The following is a 23,964-nucleotide window of genomic DNA, read 5'->3' as shown; positions in this document are numbered from 1 at the left end:
GTTATTTCAAAATACTTTTTCAAACATTAAAGGCATCCTTAGAGTTTGGTGGTAAAGGAAAATCCTTTTTTGGGAAGAAAGTTGTAAATCTTCTGCTGCAAGACTTATTTTTGCAGTAACTCTTCTAGTGCAAGACTTATTTGGCATCAGAACTGGACACCTGTTAGGCAGGAATATTTCTGCTATATGTATAGTAAATTCTTACTGGGAATCAGAAAAATCCATTGGATAAGGAGACTCTTGTAGCAGATTTGCTTCTGTGGCACATGTAAATCTTCCAGATGTTTCCTTATTTACTCGGGTAAGCTTACTTTGGAGTGATGTTTTTTTATTTAGTCTTTCAACTATCAAGTGATATTCCTGCTGCCTTACTTTAAAAGCTACAGTAGTAGGAATCACACAATTAGGTGCTTTTGGGAAAATTTTCATACATAACACAAACTCACACTTAGTAGCCTCACTTCCTACACAAAAAAATCAATGTTCAACTGATCCTTTCTACCCTCCAACCCATCTCCTGTTCAACAGGTAGTAAAATAAAGGAATACAGTTGTTTCTGCTATTTTATGTTATACATCTATATTGCATTTTAATGTTTTTGGTATATCATATAGGGCCATATGTATCAAGCAAAATTGCATTCGCAAACGCCAAAATTCGCAGAATTTCGGCGTTTGCGAAGGCAATTTTGCCAAATGGTATGTATTAAGGCAAAATAAGGAATCGTAAAATTTGTGATTCCTTGTTTTGCAATTGCATTTAAGGAATCACAAATTTTGCGATTCCTTAAATGCAATGTAAGATGCACCAAAAAAATGCAATTTGGCCTTAAGGAATCGAAAATTACCCCCAACTTCAAGTTGGTGGTAATTTGCGATTTCTTTGAAAAATTCACTTTTTTGCATTTTTCAAAGTGCAATGAGCATGTGCACCCATGCTTATTTCAGGGGTGCAACAGGGTGTCCTTTTGACACCCCTGCACCCTTGATATTGCATTCTCAATTTGCGATTCGCTAATTGCTAATCGCAAATTGAGAATGTCTTCCCAGTCATTCCTATGGGCTTATTGCAAATCCTACATACATAGCCATTTTGCGATTCTCAAATAGCGATTCGCAAAAAATCGCTATTCGCTATCGCAGGGAGTCTCTGCATGCCTTTCCGTAGCGGCATTGCCGCCACGGAAAGGCATTGACAAATGCCCATATTAATATGGCTGGTGGTGTCTGATAGACACCGACACCATATTAAACCTTTTCCGCCCCGGTTGCCTAGAGACCGGGGCGGAAAAGCGGCAGACGGTCTTTCCTTCAGCCGCGGTCCCCCCGCCATAGTAATATGGCGGGGGGGAAATGGGTGGCGGGTGGGTGGCGGGCGGGCAAGGATGTTGGGCGGATCGTCACCGCCCGCATGGCGGTGGCAATCCGCCCGACATCCTAATGGGCCCCTTAGTTGGGGAATTGCATAGAAGATTACAGGCGAGGATATGACTTTATTTAGAAGGTTTAGGGTTATCCAGAGGGACGACCCAAAAGGAATCTGCTGGTTAGGGATAGCATGATGTTAGGACAGGAAGGGGAGTGGGATGTGGACAGAGGAAGATGAGTTGGGGAGGAACATGGAGGAGAAGATGAGGGAGTAGGAAGAGATCCTCATGTTGCAGAAATAATGCATCAAGTTTGTGTCCATGCCCCTGCATCAGAGATGTGGAGATTATCCATGTGAGGGCTGCTATCTGGATGTCCAAGAGATTAATCCATAATGGTAGCCAGAGAGAGCTGCAGGATAAACAACCAGAGCCAATTGCTTTTACCTCCATCCCCGTCTTGGACTCCAGAAACAACAGGACAGAATCCGCTCCCTTGGCTGGTTTAAACCCTTTTTTTCTACCTCCATGTTTATAGTGTTTCTATTTTTTATCTGTCAATCAGTAAGAGCCTTATTATGAGTTTGGTGGTCCTCCTGTTTGCCCGCCACGCCACGCCTACAGGAGGACCTCCAAGCCCATCATGCGCCGCCCCCCAGATTCATAGTTAGCTCACCGGAGTGGTATCTTAGGCTCACAGGAGAACCTAACATGCCGACTGCCACTGTGGGAGCACCAACTGCCCATTCCTGCATGGTGTTGCATGCCCCATGTCATGCTTGCCACAATGTGCAGGAATGTGGTGCAATTCCAGGGGGGCACAAACTGTGCCCCCCTACAGGCGTCCCCAGGCCCAGGAATGGCAGGGGGACCGGTTAGGCCCCCTTAGTTGTCTCACTGCAACCCTTTTCATGGCGGCCTCGCCACCATGAAATGGGCGGTGGACAGGCAACTCATAATATGCTCGTCGGTGCTGCAGCAGCACCACCAGCATTTCACTGCTTCTGACCGCTGCACCACCACAGCGGGATCCTGGATCCCAGTGGATGCGGCAGTCCTGTGGCAGTCCGACCACCACAGGAATAGGGCGGGTGGCCAACAGTGGTCGGACCGCTACCATTAGTACAGCGATCCTGTTGACCTTTTGACTCGTAATAAGCCCTTAGAGTTCAATTAGTGCCATTTTTTTTAAAGTTAACACTACAAATAAATGTGTTTGTCATTTCTAATAAATATGCTGTTTATGCATTATTTTTGTGAAATGTTATACTAAAGAAAATTTGTTTTTTCTTTCCCTTGCAGCTTAAGACTTCTACTGGCAGAGGACGGTCCTTCATCAGATACTGCCTGGCCAACCAACAGCTGGCAGAGTCTATCCAGATGGGGTTCATGGAGACAGGGATAGCAAGGTGCTAATATGGCACTTCCTGGGTGCTGCTTTTTTTATTTCTGTATTTATAGAAGCTGACAAACTGATGGGTAATTTGGGAATGTTGATGATGCTATAGAGACTAATACATGTACAACATGCATGCTCCGAGTTTATTACTGAGTGACTCTAAGGTAATGCTCTGCTTCTTATTTAGTGGCATAAGAACCCTATGCCAGAGAGGGCCAATACAATTTATTTTTACATTATCATATAAAAGCAAACCAAGCCTTCCATAATCATAACTGGACCATGTACACATTTCACAAACTTCCACCTACGTGGACATCCATCACTTTACTTGTCACACAAATACACCATACATAATATCACTATACACTCCATAAGCCAAAAGCATGGAGCTCAAAGGTTCACCGCCCAGATATGCTCTGAAGCTCAACAACTACTACAGAGAGTTAAAAGTACGTCGCGGGCCGTTATTTCGAGACAAATTCTTGGAGCACGTGTGGTAGCAGCTTATCAAGGACTGCACATACGTCACTTCACGTCCAGTATATCTAGGATACTAATATTGAACTTGAGGTATAATCTTTCATGCAACCGGTGTGAACAACCCGACGGTCCGTGACGCTTTTTGATACTTCTATTCCCACTTTGCAATATCTGCACTAGTATCTTTACAATTACATTGGCCAGTTCCTTTTTATTCAACTTGACTGCACTACTGCAAGACTAACCATCCAGTATTATTGCCCTGACGAAGCTCCCATGGTTGGGGAGCGAAACGCGTTGGCTGTCCTGTGCACTTTGAAAATACGAAAATAAAAAGAAAAATATATTTTTTGACAAAACTCTGGTCCTGTTGATTTACTTCGTGCCTAGTGCTGCCTCCATTCTTCTTTAAATTTTACTACAGAGAGTTAATTCAAAAACAGTAGTACAAATGTAGACTCTTACCCAACCCTTAAATTCATTGCCAGTAACTAGGGCTCACTCTACTATTGTTACTGCCAGCAGTCCCACCAGGGTTACCCATAGCACTGACGCTGATCCTGGTGTTAATAGTAGATGTTATAGTGAAAGCAAGAATACAAATTCTAGTAACATTTGAGATGCATGTATCTCTACTGAACAGAAGCGCGCTCACCAAGAATACGAGGTGGCAAGAAAATAGCATCTCGGAGCTGGTGAGTAAGGTAGGAGCAACAGATATATTCGTCTTTGGGGGTTGGGCAGGATTTACAGATTCATGAACGTGATGCTAAGGTAATCCACCACAATATTGAATGTTAATTATTATCCTGCCATAATATAGTATCTTGAAGATCAACTACTATATTAACATGACGTAACTATGCATAGGTAAGTACAGATTTGCTAGTCTTAATTCCACATCAAAGTATTTATATACCCTCAAGGTATGAGGATGTGGTGTTGAGCAAAGTAAACCTATAATTACATATATATACTTAACTTCTTGATGTTATGGCATTCAATGCTCTGGAAATTATATTAGGGATATTGTGACATGCAGCTATTGCAGAGGAGTTGTATTTAAGAATATTGTGAGCGATAATATTGTTGTGGCATCGACCTTACAATTGTGTTCTAGATATTGTTTAGTAAAATATAGTCTCATTGGGAGTAGACAATTTTTAGAACCTAGTGTTTTCGTCAGATGATATTTACTCAATTATACTCTGGTACCATATCTGCTGAGGGTATGTGGAATTTGCTGCCTTTTCATATCACAACTATTCTTCCTCTGCCGCAGCCATAGTGATAATGTTCTGGAGCGATGTCACACATATGTTTACAATCAACACATTCCCAGTTTCAAAAGGTTACTTCCTGCCACATACAAAGTAGGCTCAACAACATTTTGATGCTGGGAATTTTTTTATATAAAAGATTCTGGTACACCCTATTTTTGTTTGAAGTTACCTACTGGCATATATTGCAAAATATTGTAAAACATAACTTGAAATATCTATCGTTTCAGGGAGTGGTACTATGCCAGGAACCCATTTTTAAACCAGTCTTTAAGCTCAAACATCATTTCACAACTCTACGAACTGAATGGGATCACCTTCAACCTGTCGCTGAAGAGAGGTGATCTTGATGCTGCATGGCCAGTGGTACCAGGGTAAGTAGTTAGTCAGTTCACTGAAAGAACACTCGGATAAATATTAGGAAATATATCTTGGATTACAAAGTTACTATGTGTGTTTGACATATTTACTGCAGTGTTGGATCTAGTAAGAAAGTAAGCAACATTATCTTACCTTGCATTTGAGATCAAGTAATAATCCCACTGAAAGAGGGGCTCAAAAAATAGGTGCAATGCATAATCCACAGTGCTTTAAAATACTTTGAGAAATTGTTTTGATTTTAATCTCACCCTGTGTTATAGTAACCTTAATACCTCAAAATTTCTTGTCCATTATGGCTTTACAGAAAATATTTGAATGTAACTGTCCAAATTATTGTTATAATTTATTGCTAAAAAAATAAGGATATTATTGCTTTCAAAATAGATCAGTGAGTGTGCTGGTGAAAATTTCAAATGGTCAAAGTCAGTCTTTCATCATTCAGAGGTCAGTAATTTGATGACCTTTTGAATTGGATAAAACTAGCAGATGTTATTTGGAATGTTTAGAAACAATAGAAGTGTAGTATGAAACACTTGATAAAACAGACATGTTTATGATTATTGGTAAAACTATGAGGGCCATATTCTCAAGGAAGTGGCAGAGAGAGGCATTAGCCCTCTTGGCTTAACGCCTCTCTCCCCCACTTCGGAAACGCGAGGCTGCACCCTAATCTCAAGGATATGGTGCAGCCTCGCGTTTCCCCCTGCGATGGCACTAAGTTTAACAACTTAGCGCCAAAGCAGGCTCCCTTGCACCAGAGTGCAAGGGTGTCTGCAAACAAGGTGTCCCTTCCTGCACATAAACAAACCTTAGATGCCAGTTTGTAACTTATGTATTCTGCATCATGCAGCACACACGTAAGTTACAAAACGGCATTTTAAAAAAAGGGTTGTTTATATACAGGAAGGGACACCTTCCTGTACATAAACAAACATGGGATTTTGCTTTTTTCATGTGTGCTGCACAAGGCAGCACACATGCAAAAAGCAAAAACGAGGAGAAATAAATATTTTTTCTGGTCTTAAGTTTGGCGCTACCTCCTATTTACGCTGCCCTTGTGAATAGGAGGTAGCGTTAAACTCAATGGGTGTTGCAGTGGCACGCCCACCGCAACACCCACTGACTGCCCCTTTCACGCTAAAAACAGCGTGAAGGGGGGCCTTATTCACAAAGCAGCGTTAGGCCGCGTTAAGCCACTTAAAGTGGCTTAACGCTGCCTTGTGAAAAGGGGTTAAAACCCTATCGCCACCACAACGTCACTGAAAGTGAGGTTGTGGTGGTGGCGGGGGCTTAAGAATGTGCCTCTCGATCTTAGATAAAGGCACATAATTACCTAAGACATGTTCTGAGTGATGTTAGATCTTAGATCAAAATAATAACATTTCACAGAAATCATATGAAACCCTCTACTGTTCTTACATAGCTCAGAATACTGCAGGCTCTCCACCCAACATCAGACACAATTCTCAAAATATGGTTTGATGTTCCAAGTTCTTTTAAAACCTTACTAAATAGGCGATAAGTCTATCTATGGTTTTCAACTTATCAAGATCATCGCACGTTTAACAATCAAGGAGGCTACTATCCGATGATGTATTTATTCACCTAAGCAAGCTTCTGCACGTTAGTCTTTGATCACATTAAAACTTTAATTGAGTTCAGCACTGAGCTTTCCCAGTTTGAGATGTAAGTCACAGGAGGAACAGGAGCATGCTTGAAACTATGACATTTGAATATTTACTAAAATTATGTCTCGATTACATGTATGATGATTAAGTATGATCTTCATAAAAAAACGTTTTACAAATATATTAATGTAGGACAGTTTTTTTTTGGTGGAATAATGTTTTTAGGTCTCGCCTACGCAGCGTGCATGCGCTAGATAGGAGGGCCTATAGCTGTCGCTCTGCTCTTTTTGAAGAACACACTCATGCTTGTGGCGGCATCCACCTTGTGGGAAAGAGCAGCTGCGCGCATGCTAATTGGCTGTTGCTCGCTCCTGCAAGGCGGATGGTGCCACAAGCATGAGTTTGCTTCAAAAAAGTCATTAAGCAGAGCGCGGGCTGCTTTTTATTTTTTTTTTACTTTCAACGCGAGGCGCGTGCGCTTGTGTGTTGCTTTCCTACGGCCCGTTCTGCCACTTCCCGCTTGCTTTCATCATTTTCTTTTTACCCTACTGCATTTTTTACACCCCCTCCCTTTCTCCACCCTGCCCATCCCTTTCTCTGCCCCTTGCACCCACTCTCTACCCCAGTATCTCATTTTCTTTGCTCTGCCCCCTCTCTCCTCACCAGTCCTCCTTCCCTCCCCTTTCTTGGTTGATTTGGCCCTTTTCCTCTTAGGCTCTAAATTCCTCGCCACCTTTATATACCCATCTGCCCTTACCGTCACCAAGTTCTGTTTTGCTTGTTTCGTTTTGATAAGGCACTCTGAGAGAGTGCTTGTGTTTTCCAGCTCTCTCCTGAGTACTACGCTGCCGAGCTCGCTCGTGTTGCTCAATCGCTGTTTGCCACCCCAGGCCTCCTCTATTTTGCCTGTGTGCTTCTCTCCTGCCCCATGTTGCTTTAGCTATCTCATCCTTATTCCCCCCCTCTCTCTTTGTTGTTAACCTCCACCCGCGCCTGGATCTTGCTAGCACCTCCTGACTTCCTGTTGCCTCCCCAGCCCTTTGCCTTCCTCTCCATGTTGCTATCCCTTAACAATGCTACCTTGTTTTTCTTTCCTTTACTGCTCCAACTCGGATCGGCAAACAAAAAGAAAACAAGCATTTGCAATGCAATAGGTCTCGCATTTACGCCAGTTTGAGCTATTGGCATTGTAAATGACAATGCCTTTAATTTTGTTTTGGTTTTTTAAAACATAAATAAAACGCAGTGTCATTTACAATGCCGATAGCTTAAACGTGTGTAAATGAGAGACCTATTGCATTGCAAATGCTTGTTCTTACTTATGAAGAATCCCCTAAATATACATCTGAAATATGACACCGACTTTTAGCAGATGACAAGGCAGTTGCAGTATCACCAGGCGGGAGATGAGTTTGATGTTAGCCTGGTCCTTGCCAAAAGATGAGAAGTTTGAGAAATCCATTGGAAGTAAGATAATTATTTCAAGAGAATCCCAACAATAAATAGCAACTGGGTCTTTGATTAGGAATCATAGAGCAAGCTTAAAAAACAAATTGACTAGAGTCGTTAAGGACGTTAATTATGCAGTTAAACACCGAGTTCAAGGTCTTTGAGACTAAAGCGTTTTATTTTAAAAGAATGAACTCACCAAAGAAGCAGAAGTTCCTTCCTAACCTTTTTAGCTGAGAGCTACAAAGCAATATTGTGGAACTGAAATCATTCTTCGTAAAGTTAGTAATCTGGGTGTGAAATTGCTGGTAAATAAAACATAGCAGGGAACAATATTAGCAACATTAAAGTCTTATTACAGAAAATGCATTATCAAACAACTAGGCCATTTTGGAAGCCTTTATAAACTTTTAGCATATTCAGATAAGGAGCAATATCTTGGTTATGGAATTAACTAAAGCTTTTCAACTTCTGTAGAGCGGTTGCACAAGAGCTGACCCTATTTATTACTCATCATAACATTTCACTAACAGAAAAATATATCTTTTAATTTGGTTAAGTTACAGACATGTTCAAGCCTACAAATTGAAATTTGGGATTTTCTTAAAAGGAGCTGCTTCCAGCTTTTGATACCAATATCTCATTAACTTCTCTTTCAACTGTCATCAGATGCAGAAAAGTTAGCGTATGCAGTATGCATTATGACCAGAACATGGGTGAAAGTTGAAAAAATGAATTCAAGCACCAAACCAACAACAGTGCCATTTGTCAGGCAGACCCACCACAACTGTGATGGAACCCCTAGCAAAGTCCAAATCTCAGACCGGATGGAACCTGAGAATCATAGAACACAGAGATATGTTCCATGATTATACAGATTAAGGCATAACATATTCTCTTTCTTCACAATGCAGAAGACAAATACAGAAAACAACAAATTGAAAAACGAACAAGCAAAGTGTTTGCTAATGGGACAAGAAATTAGTGAATAGGGATAACCAGAGGAATCAACACGTTGGCAAAGGACATCACATAAACCTATAATCAAGCAGGTATACATCTATTCCTACCCCATCACGTGCCTTATCGAAGGACGTTGACACACCAATGACCGTGTCCACACCAGAAGAAAAAAACAGATTTCCCCACTCCTACCTGAAGCTCTCTAGGAATTATCACATCCACTGAGGTTGCTCCAATGGCACATTGATGAACTCTAATTAAGTCTTCCTTTGTTATCAACATTGGACCACTACAACCATCTTAACCTCCAACCCCCAAGGGGCACTTGCCACCCCTCAGAAACACTGGCCTCATCCTCCCGGTTTACTTCTGACCATTATCCAAAACTAGGAAACCCTTTCTCACAGCTTTCACTTTGTATGGACCTTTGAACTTGGAAAAGCCAGCAGTGCCAGACTTCAACCCGACCGAATTCCCTCCAGCTACCGAATGACTGTCAGAATTGTCTTTCATGGTACTTCCCGCCAATGCAACTTCTCCCAACCATGCAGGTACCATTCTGGTGCTAGGCTCCCTACTTGCCTAGCACTGAACGGGGTACGCCCATGACCTCTTTGACAGTGGTGCTCTAGCAGCCATTTCCAAATTACTCTTAACCAATCTGTTGACTCTCAACACATCTCTTTGCTTGGGGACTGTACAGCCTGCAAGCCTGAAGAAATTCAGCATCTCCTGCGAAACTGGTCAGATAACATTGTCTATGATGTTTCAGAAATGGCTCTTGTGCACACATGTACCATAACTAGTTGTCCTATTAGTGATTTCCTTTAGAATCTTCACCTCCATCCATTTCCCATGAATGCCCTAGAACCATCACCTCCATCCATTTCCTGTGAATATCCACAATGACAGCTGCAAAGTCCAAGTTGCTGGAAAGTCCCCCAGGTGATCCTATGAAATACAGGCTCAACCACAGCCGTGGTTCCAAAGGGTCTTCGAAACATCCCAGGGTCATGTTATGTTATGATGATTTATCTATCACGGCTAATCACCCGGTAGGGTATCCAGTTGCTGTAGTAGGCACAGGACTGAGGATAATAAGAATCGGCGTCAGTGAATTTGTCAAAGTGCCAGGACTTCAGCCTATTGCAGCTTTCAAAAAGTGAGGAGGGGGCCCTGATGTGTAGAGGGAGGTTGTTCCAGGTGTTGGGTGCTAGATCATGCCATGCTGGAACTTCTGTGCATGCACACCAGGGGAGCCCCTGGTGTGCCCCCTTGTGTACACCCACAAGGCATGAAGCATGAAGTGGCCCTGTAGGGCCCCCTTTGTTTCCTCTCCACCAGGATTTTCAAGGAGGAGGTACCCCCATGAAAACTCTGGTAGAAAGGAAATTTGTGATATGCTTGGCAGGACAACGGCGGTCCCACCAAGCATATGGATGTCCATTAGACCACTGCGCCACCGCCAGGGAAGAGTTGTCGGTTGTCCCAGGGCGGCAGGACCACTAGGGTCTTAATGTGGCAGTCGTAAGACTTGCCACCTCTGCTTCACCACGAGCCTGGCATTCCGATGACTGCCAGTTTCCTAATTAGGCCCAAAGATGCTAATGTAAGGAGGTACTGTATCTATAGCAGAAAGAAGAAGCAAGAAGACGAGGTGGTGGATGAATCTGAGGGGGATCCTATGGATTATTCCCTAGTGCCCTCACACATCCAAAAGAAACAGTGCCTCCATGCATTAGTGCACTACATTTGCATAGACTTGCAGTTTTACTGGTAAACCTGTATGGCGTCCAAATGATAGCTAATGGCTGGGGCTTTGGTGCATACTTATCATTTGAGCATCTCCTATATAAAGTGTCTTGATTTATTGTGATCCTAAAAAAATATTTGTTTCCATCTCTCTTCAGAATTACAAAAAATGAGCTTCAGTTGTACATTTCTAATTGCTGATATATTTTGAAATCTGTGTATAGTTCCCTTTGGTGAGGGAAATAAACGTAAATAGCAGATTAGGAATAAGCAGCAATTTGTCAGAAGGCTCAGTCTGACATTTGACCTTTGTCTTTGAACACATGTGACAGATTTAATTCAGAATTTAAATACATTTTTATTGCTCATTCGCCTTCTGAACTAAAGCATGTTTATTTTTTGGGGTGTTGCAGCACCCCCGCACACCGACATCTAGCTCCTTTAATACAAGAAAGAATGTTGCTCGTTAAGGGCGTGGATGATGAGTTGGAGGGAAGCTCCTGCACCCCTTATTTTCATATGCTCCCCACAGAAAAGTTTTCATGTCTTACTCTCCGCCATCCCCCTTTCCATCATCTCCCTTTTGCCTTTTTTGTCAGTGGTTTAGTTCAGAAAGGGAGGATTGCTTTGCCTTTCTGTTCCCAGAGTGTACTAAAATATAAATTGAGGTTATTTAACGTATTAGTTGTTTCACTCTTTACAAACTTATCACATGCGTTTTGAAACATCTACAAGGAGAGAAGAGGGTTAGATATATCAGTACCAATTATTTAGCATTGTATATAACCACACTGCTCATTGTAGGAAGGTAACTCTTGTATATAACCACACTGCTCATTGTAGGAAGGTAACTCATGTATATAACCACACTGCTCATTGTAGGAAGGTAACTCATGTACTGTAGCGACGTATGGGGTAGCTGCAGCATTTCACATGAATTAACACTAAACTACACCCCATAGATTCCTTTAGCATGTGAATGGAAACGTACCCATTAGTCATCACTATTCTAGTATGTAAACTGCATGTCTGCTCCGTCATCGCCCCTTTCATGGCTCTTCTTTCTTCAAACCCCTCGGAGCCATCCACTCTCCTGTCGGAGTGCGCTAACCTGCAGTGCTTAATTTGTAAAATAGTAAGTGCCAGGGCCCTGACCAGGAGGCCACTGCAGCTTGCACCACCCACCGCCCCATCATCGCTGCCAATTATGGTACTAAAAAACTAAAAACAGCTACTAACCATCTCTCTCGCCTGCAAGTGCGACAGGTCAGATTATTCCAAGTTCCCAAAGCTAAAGGATGTAGGTATTAGTATTTTTTTATGTATATTGTATTCGTAAACAATCGTTGTTTTGCTCATCTCTATATGAGATGAGCAGCCCCACAACGTGGCAGAGTGTCATAAGTGTGGTGATGACAATTAAGTGCCAGTGCCGAGCACCGGAAACCACCTGCTCAAATTAAGTAATGCTAATCTGACACCTTCTTCTCCTTGTTTTCCTACATAGTGGCCCTTTTTGCTCATCATCTCCACACGTAACCACTCGCACATCCCCTTGTCCACCATATTACATTTGCCTATCCTTTTTCATGCTCAGACCCCCATTATAGTCTCCTGATACCCTCTTTCTATGCCTTCCCCTGTCATAGTCCCCAATAACCCCCGTTGTTCTTCCACCGCTTTCCACCAATGTTATTTGACTTTATTAAAAACTAACAAAAATGTTCCTGTTGCCAATGTTAATTTTTTTGCTACTATTAGATAGAAAATGGTCATTACTCTTTTCTTAATTTTTCTTTCTTTCTCATAGTTATGCATCATTTTTCTTTAAATCCTGTCTACATTTTATCAGTCATGTTACTCCCAAGAGCTCCTCACTTGCCCCTGGTCACCCGCCCCTCCCCCACTCCAGGTTTGCCTTCTACAGTCCCTGGAGAGTAAGGCTCTGTTGCACCAGCTGCATCTGTTTTTAGCATTTTAACTCTGTCATCAAATAATATTTGCACAAAAAGAAACACATATTAATGTTTTTTCACAACTTTAATTTTTTCAGGCGTTTTCGTGAACCGACCACCAAGACAACTATAAACGAAGAAAAAGCGCCAGCATCACAGGTAAGAAGAGTGCAGCAAAATATGAGAAGGTGTATGACAAGGCGTTGGATACCTGTGTTCAACGATAGCGAGGCAACATGGCGCCAAGTGAAAGAATGAACGGGATGGTTAGTTTGTGTAGGGCGTTACACGAAAATTCTGTCTCAGGCAGTGCTTTATTTGAGCCGGTGGTTTCTGGTGCTCAGCACTGGCATTTAATTGTCAACACCAGTGCTTGTAACAGTCTGCCACAAGGTGGCAGTGTCTGGCTCATTTACAAATGACCACAATAGGAGTTAATTATGAATTACATGAAACGAGTATTACTTGCCACCCAAGCCATTCTTAGAGCTTTGGGGCTTGGAATAGTCTGAATTGTCACACTTGTAGGAGTGTGATGGTTAGTAGTTGTGTTGTTACTATCACCGGCAGCTTGGCAGGGGCAATGTGTAGTGCAAGCTGCAGTGGCCTTATGACGAGAGCCCTGGCACTTAAATTTTTACAAATTAAGCACTGGTCCCAGGTACCCCAAGAACATTCAAAACACAACAGACCCTACAAACATCTGGGAAATATTTTAGGTTAATGAAACAAGTATTTAGAGTGCAGCTTTCTCTGTGACTGCTCCTTGGCGCTAAAGACGAAGAAGGGTGTAAGAAGAGAAGGATGACATGACAGAGATGGAAAGAGCAGATCGAAAGAACAATTTATAGCAGATAAACCGAATTTGTTTTAACTTTTTCCTAAAGAACAAATAATCTGTGGTGATCCGGAGTGAGTCCAGGAGACTGTTCCACAGTTGAGAGTCTGAGACAGAGAACACCTTACCTTGATTTCAAGCACCGAGAGCGATTGCGGACATGTTTAGTGACCGGAGTTTAAATTATGAAGAGTCCTGTCCCATGTTATGCTTGGTAGATTAATCAAAGAACTTTACATAAAGGGGCATATTTACTAGAGAAGTGGCGGAGTGAGGCGTTAGCCTCCTTGGCTTAATGCCATGCTCCGCCACTTCAGAAACGCAGGGCTGCACCATATTTACAACAATATAATGCCGCCATGCGTTTCCCCCTGCGCTGGTGCTAAATTTAGCAGCCTAGTGCCAACGCAGGCCACCTTGCACCACAGTTTCTGTGCGAAGAAGAAGATTGTTAAGGGATTTTGCAATAGGGCAGCGCAGCAAGGAATCATGCTGCGATGCCCTACCCCAAAGTGAAAGGTCAGAAAGGGGAACAGCCATGACAACGAGGGATTACCCCACAATGCCATTACAATGCAGGGATTACAACGAAAGCCCTGGAGGGCGCTGTTGGATAGGGAATAGTTTAATTTTCTATCCAACACCTTCCCTACTATCAACGTGGGCTGGAGTTGGAATAGAAAATTAAACTATTCCACTATTCAGCGCACCCCAACGCAAGTCGTTGTAACGACTTTCGTTGTAATCCCTGCGTTGTAATAGCATGCAGGGTAAAAGCCTGCGTTGTAACGTCATACAACTGGTCAGCAATGCACCGTATTTAAGTAATACGATGCATTCCTGTCCTCTTTCCCTGGCTGGTGCCATTTCGGCAGTCTAGAACCATCATTGGCATCCTTGAACCATGGTTTAATTGTTTCTCCATTGCAGGAAGGATTGTTTTTGTGCAGGAAGGTTCTCCTTCCGGCACAGAAATAATCCTAAGCGACATCTTCCTCTCTATGGGGCCCATTAGGATCACGAACGGATCGCCACCGCCCGCATAGCGGTGGCAATCTGCCTGTGATCCGATACGGCCCACCACCTATTTCCCCCCCGCCATATTACTATGGTGGGGGGGACCGCAGCGGACGGAAAAACAGTCCGCCGCTTTTCCGCCCGGTCAACGAGTTGACTGGGCGAAAAAGGGTTTAATATGGTGGTGGTGTCTGTTAGACACCGCCAGCCATATTAAGATGGGTGCGGAAAGATGCCTTTCCGCAGCAGAACTACCACCACAGAAAGGCATGCTGGAATTGACCGCGGGCCCGTTGCTGGGGGGTGCACATGGGGTACCTATGGTACCCCCCAGCAGTTCCATCCACAACATGGCAGGCACCGCGCGGTGCGTGCCATGTTGTGCATGGAAGTGCACAACATGCCTTCCTGGCATTGTGGTGGGCGGTGCTGAATGCACCGCCCGCCACAATGCCAGGAATGCAGATGCGCCCGCCATAGTGGCGGGCGCATCCTAATTGCCCCCACGGGACCCCACCCTTATGGCGGGCGGTCCCTATTACCATGAGGATGGCGGATGGACAAAGTCTTCCCGCCATCCTAATGATGTCCTATGTGTGCTATAAAGAGAAAAATCGAGGAGTAATAAAGATATTTCTCCTCATTGCACTATTGGCGCTTCCCCAGGTTTACATGATCTTGTAAAATCTGAGACAGCATTAAAATCAAGGAAAACCCACTGCAACACTCATGGATCGCCTCCTGAGAGCAGAGTAAGGCAACGCAGCGATTTGTGCTGCCTTGCCTTAGTCCATATGCATGAGGCCGTCCAAAGCCAAGCATAGTGGCTGTGCGTGGCCTCATAGATATGATTTAGAAATCTGCGCCAACAATGCGTCCCAAAAAGAGATGCCCCGGCGATGTGGCAGGCTCGTGAATAAGCCAGAAGTGTGGATCTAAGTCGCTGACTGAGCACCTTTTCTTATTTTCTTAAACTGCACATGCTTTGCAACTTTTCTGCTGCTCTCAGGGTCAGTTGCCAGCAGTTATGGGTTTTTTTTAAGTGAGGAAAACAAAACTTATTGGTGTAGTGCATACATTAATCTCAGTTACTGGTAATTACTCAGCTGAGCATGCCCGCCATTGTTTGTGGCCTGCCCTAGGACTACAAATAGGAAGCAGCCGTATGCAAATCAGTATTGCTCCCTCTCCTGTAAAAACAGTCCAGCCCTTTTTAACCGGAGCAGAAGCAACCCCAGACCGTTTTCAGCCCATTTGGGCCTCTACTGGAGTGTGCAGCTTGCTTCCAGTGGCACTGTGAGCATGGGACCAACATGCAGGCAGACCCATCATACTTATAGCATTGCACTGAGGAAAACAGAAAAGTGCCCGGACGTGGGTCTCGTCGTCTCTGTGCAGTAGGACTCAACTGCACCCTACACCGAAATAGGCTGAAACTGGTCTTGAGTTGCTTGTGTTGTCTTCTGGAGGTAGTTTCCTTACAGCTTTTTAGGTGGACTGTTCCCATGAGGATCAAGCATAGTCTGATTTGCATAACTCTGGCTTCTCTAGTGGGGCATGGTGGGTGAAAACTATAGGCTAAAATGAGGCGTAAGAGAATGCCAGTGGCTGAGAAAAAATCGTGCATCTCATCTCTCATTGTGTTGTACTTTTTATGTTAAACCACACTCCATGTCATTCATCCCAGCCAGAAGCCTGAGAGTGGGACTCTTGTTATCACAGAATAGCACAGAAGAACAGTTGTTTTCATGACACAATATGCTCTCAGGGGTGCTATAAAGGCCCTTGCTTCCCTTGTGGTGCAGGAGGAGGTCACCTTTTATTGGGGGGGGGGGACACTTAACCGAAAGGCAATGATTATCTGTGATATATGGCAACTCGGGGGCCCTTCATCTCATTCTGCAGCGTCATCCTATCATCATTTTGTGTTCTACCACTATATCTTGTCTCTGTTGGGCAGGCAATCCCAACAGAGGGGAAGAGGTGTGGCGCCGCGGCTAGGGTGACTGACTCCGGAATCTGGGGATCACGGTTCGATCCCCGGCACCGGCGGCAGATTAGCCCAGCACCATGTGACTCTGGGCAATAGCTTGCTTAATCTTCCTGACGACCCCCACCGCCTTGAGACCCTTACGGGTGATTGTGCGCTTTACAAATGAGGAATATTATTATTATTATATTTTTGTGGAATTCTGCTGCTGGAAATATCAGGGTGAGCAAGGTAATTATAAATGTTGCCCACTCCTACTGGCAACCCTTAAAGATATTTTCAATGCAATGCAAATAACAAAACAATACTTTACTTTTGGGAAAGTTCACAAATCCTTCTCCATGATAAGTCTTACGGGTAAATCCAGTGGAATCCGGCTTATGCACAAGAGCACCTAGGCATGTGCTAGTCATGCATTTGGGTGTGAACTGTTATGTTACCATTATCACAAATATTTCTATGCACATTTTATGCTTATACAGTCTACACACTTTGTGCACAATGCTCATCAAATGTTTTGTGTATTTACCTAACATACACTGTTTGAAGGTGCAAGTGCTGTTTAGGACTGAAGCATTATTCTTTGTTAATCAATCCCTATGTTTCAATTTATATGTAATACTTATTCTGAATGTGTTAACTTCCTCTAACTGACACCAACCACAAATATTTAAAATTATTTTATTTGTGTGGAAGTATAAATTATAGTAGTCTATAATTCAGTTAGCTCTGTTTAATTGGATTTCATTCTTGACATTTTGATATTAAAGAATCTGCTTCAGCAAAGTTTGTCTTAAATATTCCAGAGTGAACTAAGGTAGTAAAGCATGTTTTGCCTCCAACCTATATTGTATTTCATTCTCTGACCTTCTTATCACATTTAGACTGAAGATGCAGAAAAAGGGATTGAGAAAGGCCAAGAAACTCAAAAAACACAGCTGCGGAAAGTGTCAACCTCCGTGTTTAATGGTGATAGGACATTAGACTATTTAAGTTCCTCTGATGGAGTATCTGAGTCTATGAAAAAAGAATACAAAGAAAATTCAGAAGAACCGCCCTCTGAGCTCTCTGCCGCATCGCATGTAACGCATCATAAAATACGCCTGGAATCCAGCGGAAATTTCCAATATGCTAGTAGCCTGCTGGATGATTTAATAGCCAGTGGACAACGTGAAGTTGACCTACAGAGGTTTAACTCAGAGCTGCAAGGCCAAATTGAGAAGCTGGAGAAGGAACAGAAAGGTCATTTGACTGCATTGCAAGAGATAGCCGCTGCACAGAAGGCGAAGGAAGACGAGAGGCAAAGGCTATTGGAGGAGCTGGAAAGAGACAAGAAGAAACACCGAGAGCAATTGGAGGAGCAAGCAAGGCATGTGCAAGAGCTCCAAGACAGCAAAAGCTTTCTGAGTGAAACCCTTGAGGAGCTTGATGTTCTGGTCAATGACCTGAGGCTACAGCTGTCTGCGAAGGAGAGCGAGAGCAAGCAGCGAACGGAAGTTGAGGCTCAACTGAAAGCTGCCTTCGCAGAGGCCCATGAGGAGGAGCTTGCAAAGCTAGCCAAGAGGCACGAAGAAATGAAGGAGCAGCTAGAGAAGTCCAAGCTGGAGATCACAGATGAGCTCAACCAGGTCAAGGCAGCCTTGGAGTCTAAGGAGCATGAGATGAATGAAATCATCAGTGAACATCATCAGTCCACAAGGGAGATGGTGGCTCTAGCAAAGTCCCTAGAGCATCTGGCTGAAAAATCTAAGGTCCTGGAGGCTGAGAAGAGGAAGAACGTGTTAGACAGCGAGACACAAGAGTTCAGATACCAGCAGCTGCAGTCACAATGCAATGCCCTCCAGGAGAAGCTCAGCAAAAGCCAGCAAAAGGTGGAGGAACAGGAAGAGTTACTGACGTCTCTTCAGACCAAGTTAACACAGTCACCAGATTCTGAGAAGCAGATGACAAATATTGACGGTAAGGATGACAAGGAGTCAAACCTTGCAGAAGAACAGAGATGCTTTGAAGAAGAGCTTAGAAATTGTCAAACTCAACGGGAGAAGTTAGAAAAGAAACTGGAGCTCTGTTCGATGGAGAAGGCAGAACTTGAGGAAGAGATAAAATCCCTCTCAGAGACCTTGTTATGCCATAAGCAAGACCTGTGCTCAGCTAGACTTGATATTAAAGATCTGAGTACACAACTTATTTCTTATCAAGAAGAAATTGCTTCCCTGAAAAATAATATGGATAGTAAGGAAAACACATTAAGGTGCAAGGAGAAGGACATCAAACTTTTACAAAGTTCACTGGAAGACACATCAACCCAACTTAAGCAGGTCCTGTCAGAGAAATCAGCTACAGACACTCAACTGGTGAAACTTAAACAAGAACTTGCAGTACTGGCTGAAGAGAAGGCCAAGATGCAAGTTCAAGAAGCAGAAAGTGTTATTAAACTGGAGGAAGCACTGAATGAACTGAAGAGCAGGTTTGCTTCTTTGGAAGAACAGATGGTCAAGAAAGAAGAAGAGGCAGTAAAGGCAGAAGAATTACTCAAGACTACACTGCAAAGTATCTCGGAGGAAAAGGATGTACTTGATCAACAGCTCCAGTCCACCAGAGCTCTGCTTGAAGAACAGACCACAGCAGCAAAACAGCTGAAAATGAAAGTTGAAGAGTTACAATCCAGTGCAAACCATGAGAAAGAAAAGCTTTGTGAAAAATTGACAAACCTACAGGCCGAGTTAGATGCTTTGGAACAACAAAGAAAAGACGCAAAGGAAAACAAATTGGCTCAGAATGAAGAAGTAGTGCAACATAAGTACCAAATTAAGAAGTTGGAATTGGAGAAATTGCAAGCCACAGACCTCCTTAAAAAATCCAGGGATGAGCTGGAGCATGTCAGTCAGCAGATGTCTTCCGCGGTGTCTGAAAATGCTGTCTTAAAGGAGAAGTTTAAAGCAATGGCCTCAGAACTGGATCAGCAGAGAGAAAGAGGCCAGAACATTGATACTGATAAGGTTTCTGAGCTTACACGATTGCAGAAAGAAAATGTAACATTAAGAGAAAAGCTTCTGGCAATGAGAGGGCTAGAAAAAGTGAATAAAGCACTACATGAAAGGTTAAAAGTGATGGGAAGTCAAACGCCATACGTTGCTGGATCCCTAAACACGGAGGAGGGTGATCTGATGCTGGTAACAAAGAATGGACCAAGACATACAGAAAAGGTAAGACTCAATAGTAATATGTACACTTACAGATTTCTGTTGCCCATTGTTGTGGAAAAATATACTTCCCTGAAGATAATGTAAAGGACAGTGTGGACACCAGTGTGGATCCAGAAAGAATCTAAGAGCTTGGTCTGGAATTGAAGATTCAAAAGATACATCCTGAGTCTCAGAAACAAAAGCACACTAGACAGGCAAGTGGCATTTATGTGACATGGGAATTCTAACCCATGCTTGGTGATAACTTTGTATCAGAAGAACACCTGAGAGTATTTCATCTTTTCACGTATTGTCGACAATTCACAGAAACAGTTCTTGCAGTGGTCAGTATTTTGCCACATGGCGCTTTCAAATGGGCATGGAACAAAGAGCTCTCCAGTCAATTCACATACTGATTAATCATTGAGATTTGCCATTGATTTATTTACAGAATAATTGATCCTGGAAGATGTAGTTTATTGAGTTTGTGTTTACTTTAGATATCTATGTGAAATGTAGAGAGCTGGAAAAATGTGAATTCCTTATATAACATTAATTAAATACTGGAATTGTATAGATTAGTTATTAAAGTTATTATTTTACAACAGCTACACTGTGCTTCTGGTTACAGACATACTAGCCCCAATGAGTACCAATAATCTGCTTTTACACAGCAAAGTTGTATCTCTGATTACAGCTTTCATAGAGTGAGATTTTTTAGAGCGAGTAGAGGATTCATACAGTCAACACCTGTCTACACCTGTCAACACTTGTGAACATCTGTCTAAAACATTGCACAGGCAAAGTGCTGGAAAACCGACGTATGTCAAAGATGAGACTGAAAACACGTCATTGATAAATAATGAAATTAGACAGACATATTTTCTTTCTGACAGAGCACTTACTTGTTTCCTTTTATTTCATGTCCAAATCTGAAGGAACATCTAGACAACGTGACCGGAGAGTTTGACCAAAGGCTGAGTGCCAAAGAAAATGAAGTGAAAAACCTGGAAGAACAAGTTTTGAGGTAATATACAAGCAACATTAAAATGTAAAATTTCAATGTCTATATCTAGCTCATTAAGCCAAATACAATGTGTTCCCAATATGTGCCAGATAATGGAGCTCAGGCTCACAATTTGGTCAAGTGGAGCTACAAAGATTAGAACCCAGGCTACTTAGGGCAACAGTTGAAGTATGAGAACAAGGTTAAAAGATGAGTGTACAATGATAATGAAAGATTACCTTAGGGTTAATTATGCCATGTTAGATAGATTAGCAGGAAGTGGTACAACATGGAATTCCAGACCAACGCTGAAATCTGCTGAAAAGAGGTGATGACATGTACCCTGATTTGGAGCTACTAGAGGTGTGGGAAATGATCTTAGTAATCAATCTGGCACTTATTTATTTGCTATAAACTTCCCTCTGGTGTCCCCTGTGAGGTATTGACTGGCCTGAGTTCACCATTAAGCCCATTAACTTATATAAAGGTGCAGATTTAAATTTACATTTAGACAATCTATCAAATGGTAATTAGTCAAAATTTAGAGAAAGTCTGGTGTTTTTTTAATATTAGTTTAATAGATGTTTCCTCCACTCACAAATCGGTCTTTCGCTTGATGCGACCGCTCTGAGACAGTGACGGGTCATGTTCGTGCTTTATAAAACCTTTCAAACAAATGTGATTTGGAATGATAATGAATTATGCACATCTAAATCAGTATATCTGATCACACAGTCTGACCCTTTTCTAAATGTTTTGTTAGGGGTTTTATCCGCCCTCCACAAAAGTTGAGGGTAAAAGGCTCAGCATAGTCAGCGATATATTACCATAACTTCGGCATGACTACATTAAATGCATCTGTTGAGAGTTTGGGGGACAATTACAATTTGGATAACCCTAATAATCTATTAGCAGTATAAAGATAAACTGAGTGAGACCATCAATTTCTTGCCTTGAAAATTGGGCTACAACTGTTCACCATTTTAACTAAACAAATACTCTCTAATTGTTATTCTCAAACTATTAGATTAGAATTGCAGTCTTTTTAAAATACATAGAAGCCGTAAAAATTGCAAGAGCTAAATACAAGAACCCTGGGCCAGATGTACGATGCTTTGTTTTGGTCGGAAACAGCCCGATTCACAGAAACAGGCCATTTATGACTGAAAAAGAGCAAACCGAATCACTAAATGGGTTTGCGATTTGGTTTTAGGAAGGAACGTATTAATGGCGTCCCTTCCCTTTAGTGACTCGCAATGGTATATGTGAATGTTTTGAGACTAAAATGAGGTCACAAAACATTTGCATTTGCATTTTACCCCCTACTTCAAGTAGATGGTAACCCATTCGCAAACAACAAGGGGTCGGACCCCTTTCCCTTTGTGAACATCTGTAAAGACGTTTTTTAAGAGCAGGTAGTGGTCCCTTTAAGGAATACGGGCTGCATTAACAAACAAAACATTGCTTTATTTAAAAGCGATCACAGACATGGTCATTTTTGCAATTCCCAATGGGTCACAAACCTAGACCCTCCTCATGACTATTAATGAGGTAGGTCTATTTACGACCCACTGAGAATGGCTAAATTGGGAGAAACACACATTTGCACATTGCGGTTTGCGATTACCTAGTAGCAAATCGCAACCATTCGCTATTAGGCCATTGCAAACACAAAGCTATGTACAACTGGCCCCTTATTCACAAACCGCATTTTTCACTATATTTAGTAGTGCCACAAGAGTACTTTTAAAGTAGTACAGAATGCTGTTCACAAACACATGAGTGTAAATCTCCACTTCCACCTCGCCTATCTTTTTTACGGGGAGATCCTCGCACATATAAGTTTACTACTTAGGGGCCAGTTACGATGTTGGACGTAAAGGCTCCGAACGGCATTTGGTTCGTCCTAATCCGTGTCGGAACCCATGTTTCAGACCGACTAGGTAATATTTCCGGCCGACCGATTACATTACAAGGTAATCGGTCGGTCATCTGGAGTGCCTCAGGGAGTGATTCTTTCAACTTTACTAGTCAATTTGCACATGAACGCATTAGCAAAGCTGATCTAATCATTTGGGCTGACCGCTCTAATGTATGCAGATCCTACACAGTTCTTGTTTAGAATTGATGAAAATCTTATCCTAAGTGCAGAAACACTATGGGCCAATTCTACGATCGGGAGAACACCGCAAAGCCTGTAGTGTTTAGACTGCTGTATTATGAGTCGACTGTTGGGATTGCGGTCTAAAGTTGGCGTTCTCACGGCAGCGGCATGGATCAGCCATTGAGAAGGCCTGCAGCAGATGCCACTGCCGTGCAGCACCTTCTGCATATCCGTGCACTCTTTGCCATGATCCATATCTGGGGCCCGTTTTGGGGCCCATTCCTTCCCTTTCCGTCATTATTTTCACTGCGGGGTTCTCGCCATGAAAAGTCTGTGTAAAAGGAAACTTGTAATCCTGATCGCGATGCCTGCCTTGGCACCTCCGCCATTCACTGCCACCTTGGTGGCACCATCGGAATCCAAGATCCTGGCAGTGTAGGTGGTGTTGTGTCAGGCTGGTGGCAGTACAACTGGCAAACATGTAATCGGGTGGTCGGACCGCCTAGTTTGAGGCATTCAGACCGCCACCATGGCCACGGTGGTCCTGGTATCGCCATACTCGTAATCAGCCCCTAAATATCTGTCTAACAAAGGTACAAATTTGGATGCTGCAAAACCAATTAAAACTAAATGGAAATAAAACCAAGGTCTTTCTGCCTTTTAGACAGACTTTAATTTGGAAATATAATTTCAGGTCTTCCCCATTGGGTGAAATCTCGCTTTCTTCTGTTCACAAAGTAAAACATCTAGGAGTCCTAATTGACTCAAACCTTTCACTAGAAGATCATATAATGTGTTTTGTAAAGAGTTTGTTCTTGCAGATGTGGGAACTGATAATAATCATCTATTTGTTTAACTTTCACAGAGGGTCCAGATTTTAAAAGGCTTTGTGTAGGCCAGATTGCATTTTTGCAATTTAATGTACCTAGATCCGTAAGTAAATTGCAATTAGTCCAAAAAGCAGCAGCCTAATGATTTCTAAAAAGGAAGAAATCAGAATCCATCATGCCTGTCTTGGTTAAATTGCATTGGCTACCAATCTAAAGTTTAAAGCTTTATGCTCTGTTCATAAGCAACTGTATGTAGGAAATCTTTTGTCTGGGGTATTCTCCTTTTACAACCCAAAGAGCAATTGTGGATTAGAAAAGATGTGCAGATTAGATGTTCT

General features: G+C 42.6%; 1 protein-coding gene across 4 annotated transcripts in view; it reads left to right on the top strand.

Moving 5' to 3' along the window:
- LOC147729588 (uncharacterized) overlaps nucleotides 1-23,964 on the top strand; it is a 389,208-nt gene that overhangs the window by 315,170 nt on the left and 50,074 nt on the right. For all 4 annotated transcript variants that reach the window (XM_086954485.1, XM_086954483.1, XM_086954484.1 and 1 more), the window contains 5 exons: nucleotides 2,669-2,775; nucleotides 4,759-4,902; nucleotides 12,755-12,815; nucleotides 17,386-19,707; nucleotides 20,625-20,713. In XM_086954485.1, coding sequence (XP_086810611.1) covers nucleotides 2,669-2,775; nucleotides 4,759-4,902; nucleotides 12,755-12,815; nucleotides 17,386-19,707; nucleotides 20,625-20,713 — 2,723 coding nt within the window. The remainder of the gene's footprint in view (nucleotides 1-2,668; nucleotides 2,776-4,758; nucleotides 4,903-12,754; nucleotides 12,816-17,385; nucleotides 19,708-20,624; nucleotides 20,714-23,964) is intronic.

This window comes from Lissotriton vulgaris, chromosome 2_1 (assembly GCF_964263255.1).
Source record: "Lissotriton vulgaris chromosome 2_1, aLisVul1.2, whole genome shotgun sequence".
NCBI lineage: Eukaryota > Metazoa > Chordata > Amphibia > Caudata > Salamandridae > Lissotriton > Lissotriton vulgaris.
The sequence above is the reverse complement of the archived record's forward strand: the minus strand, read 5'-3'. Positions and strand labels throughout refer to the sequence as shown.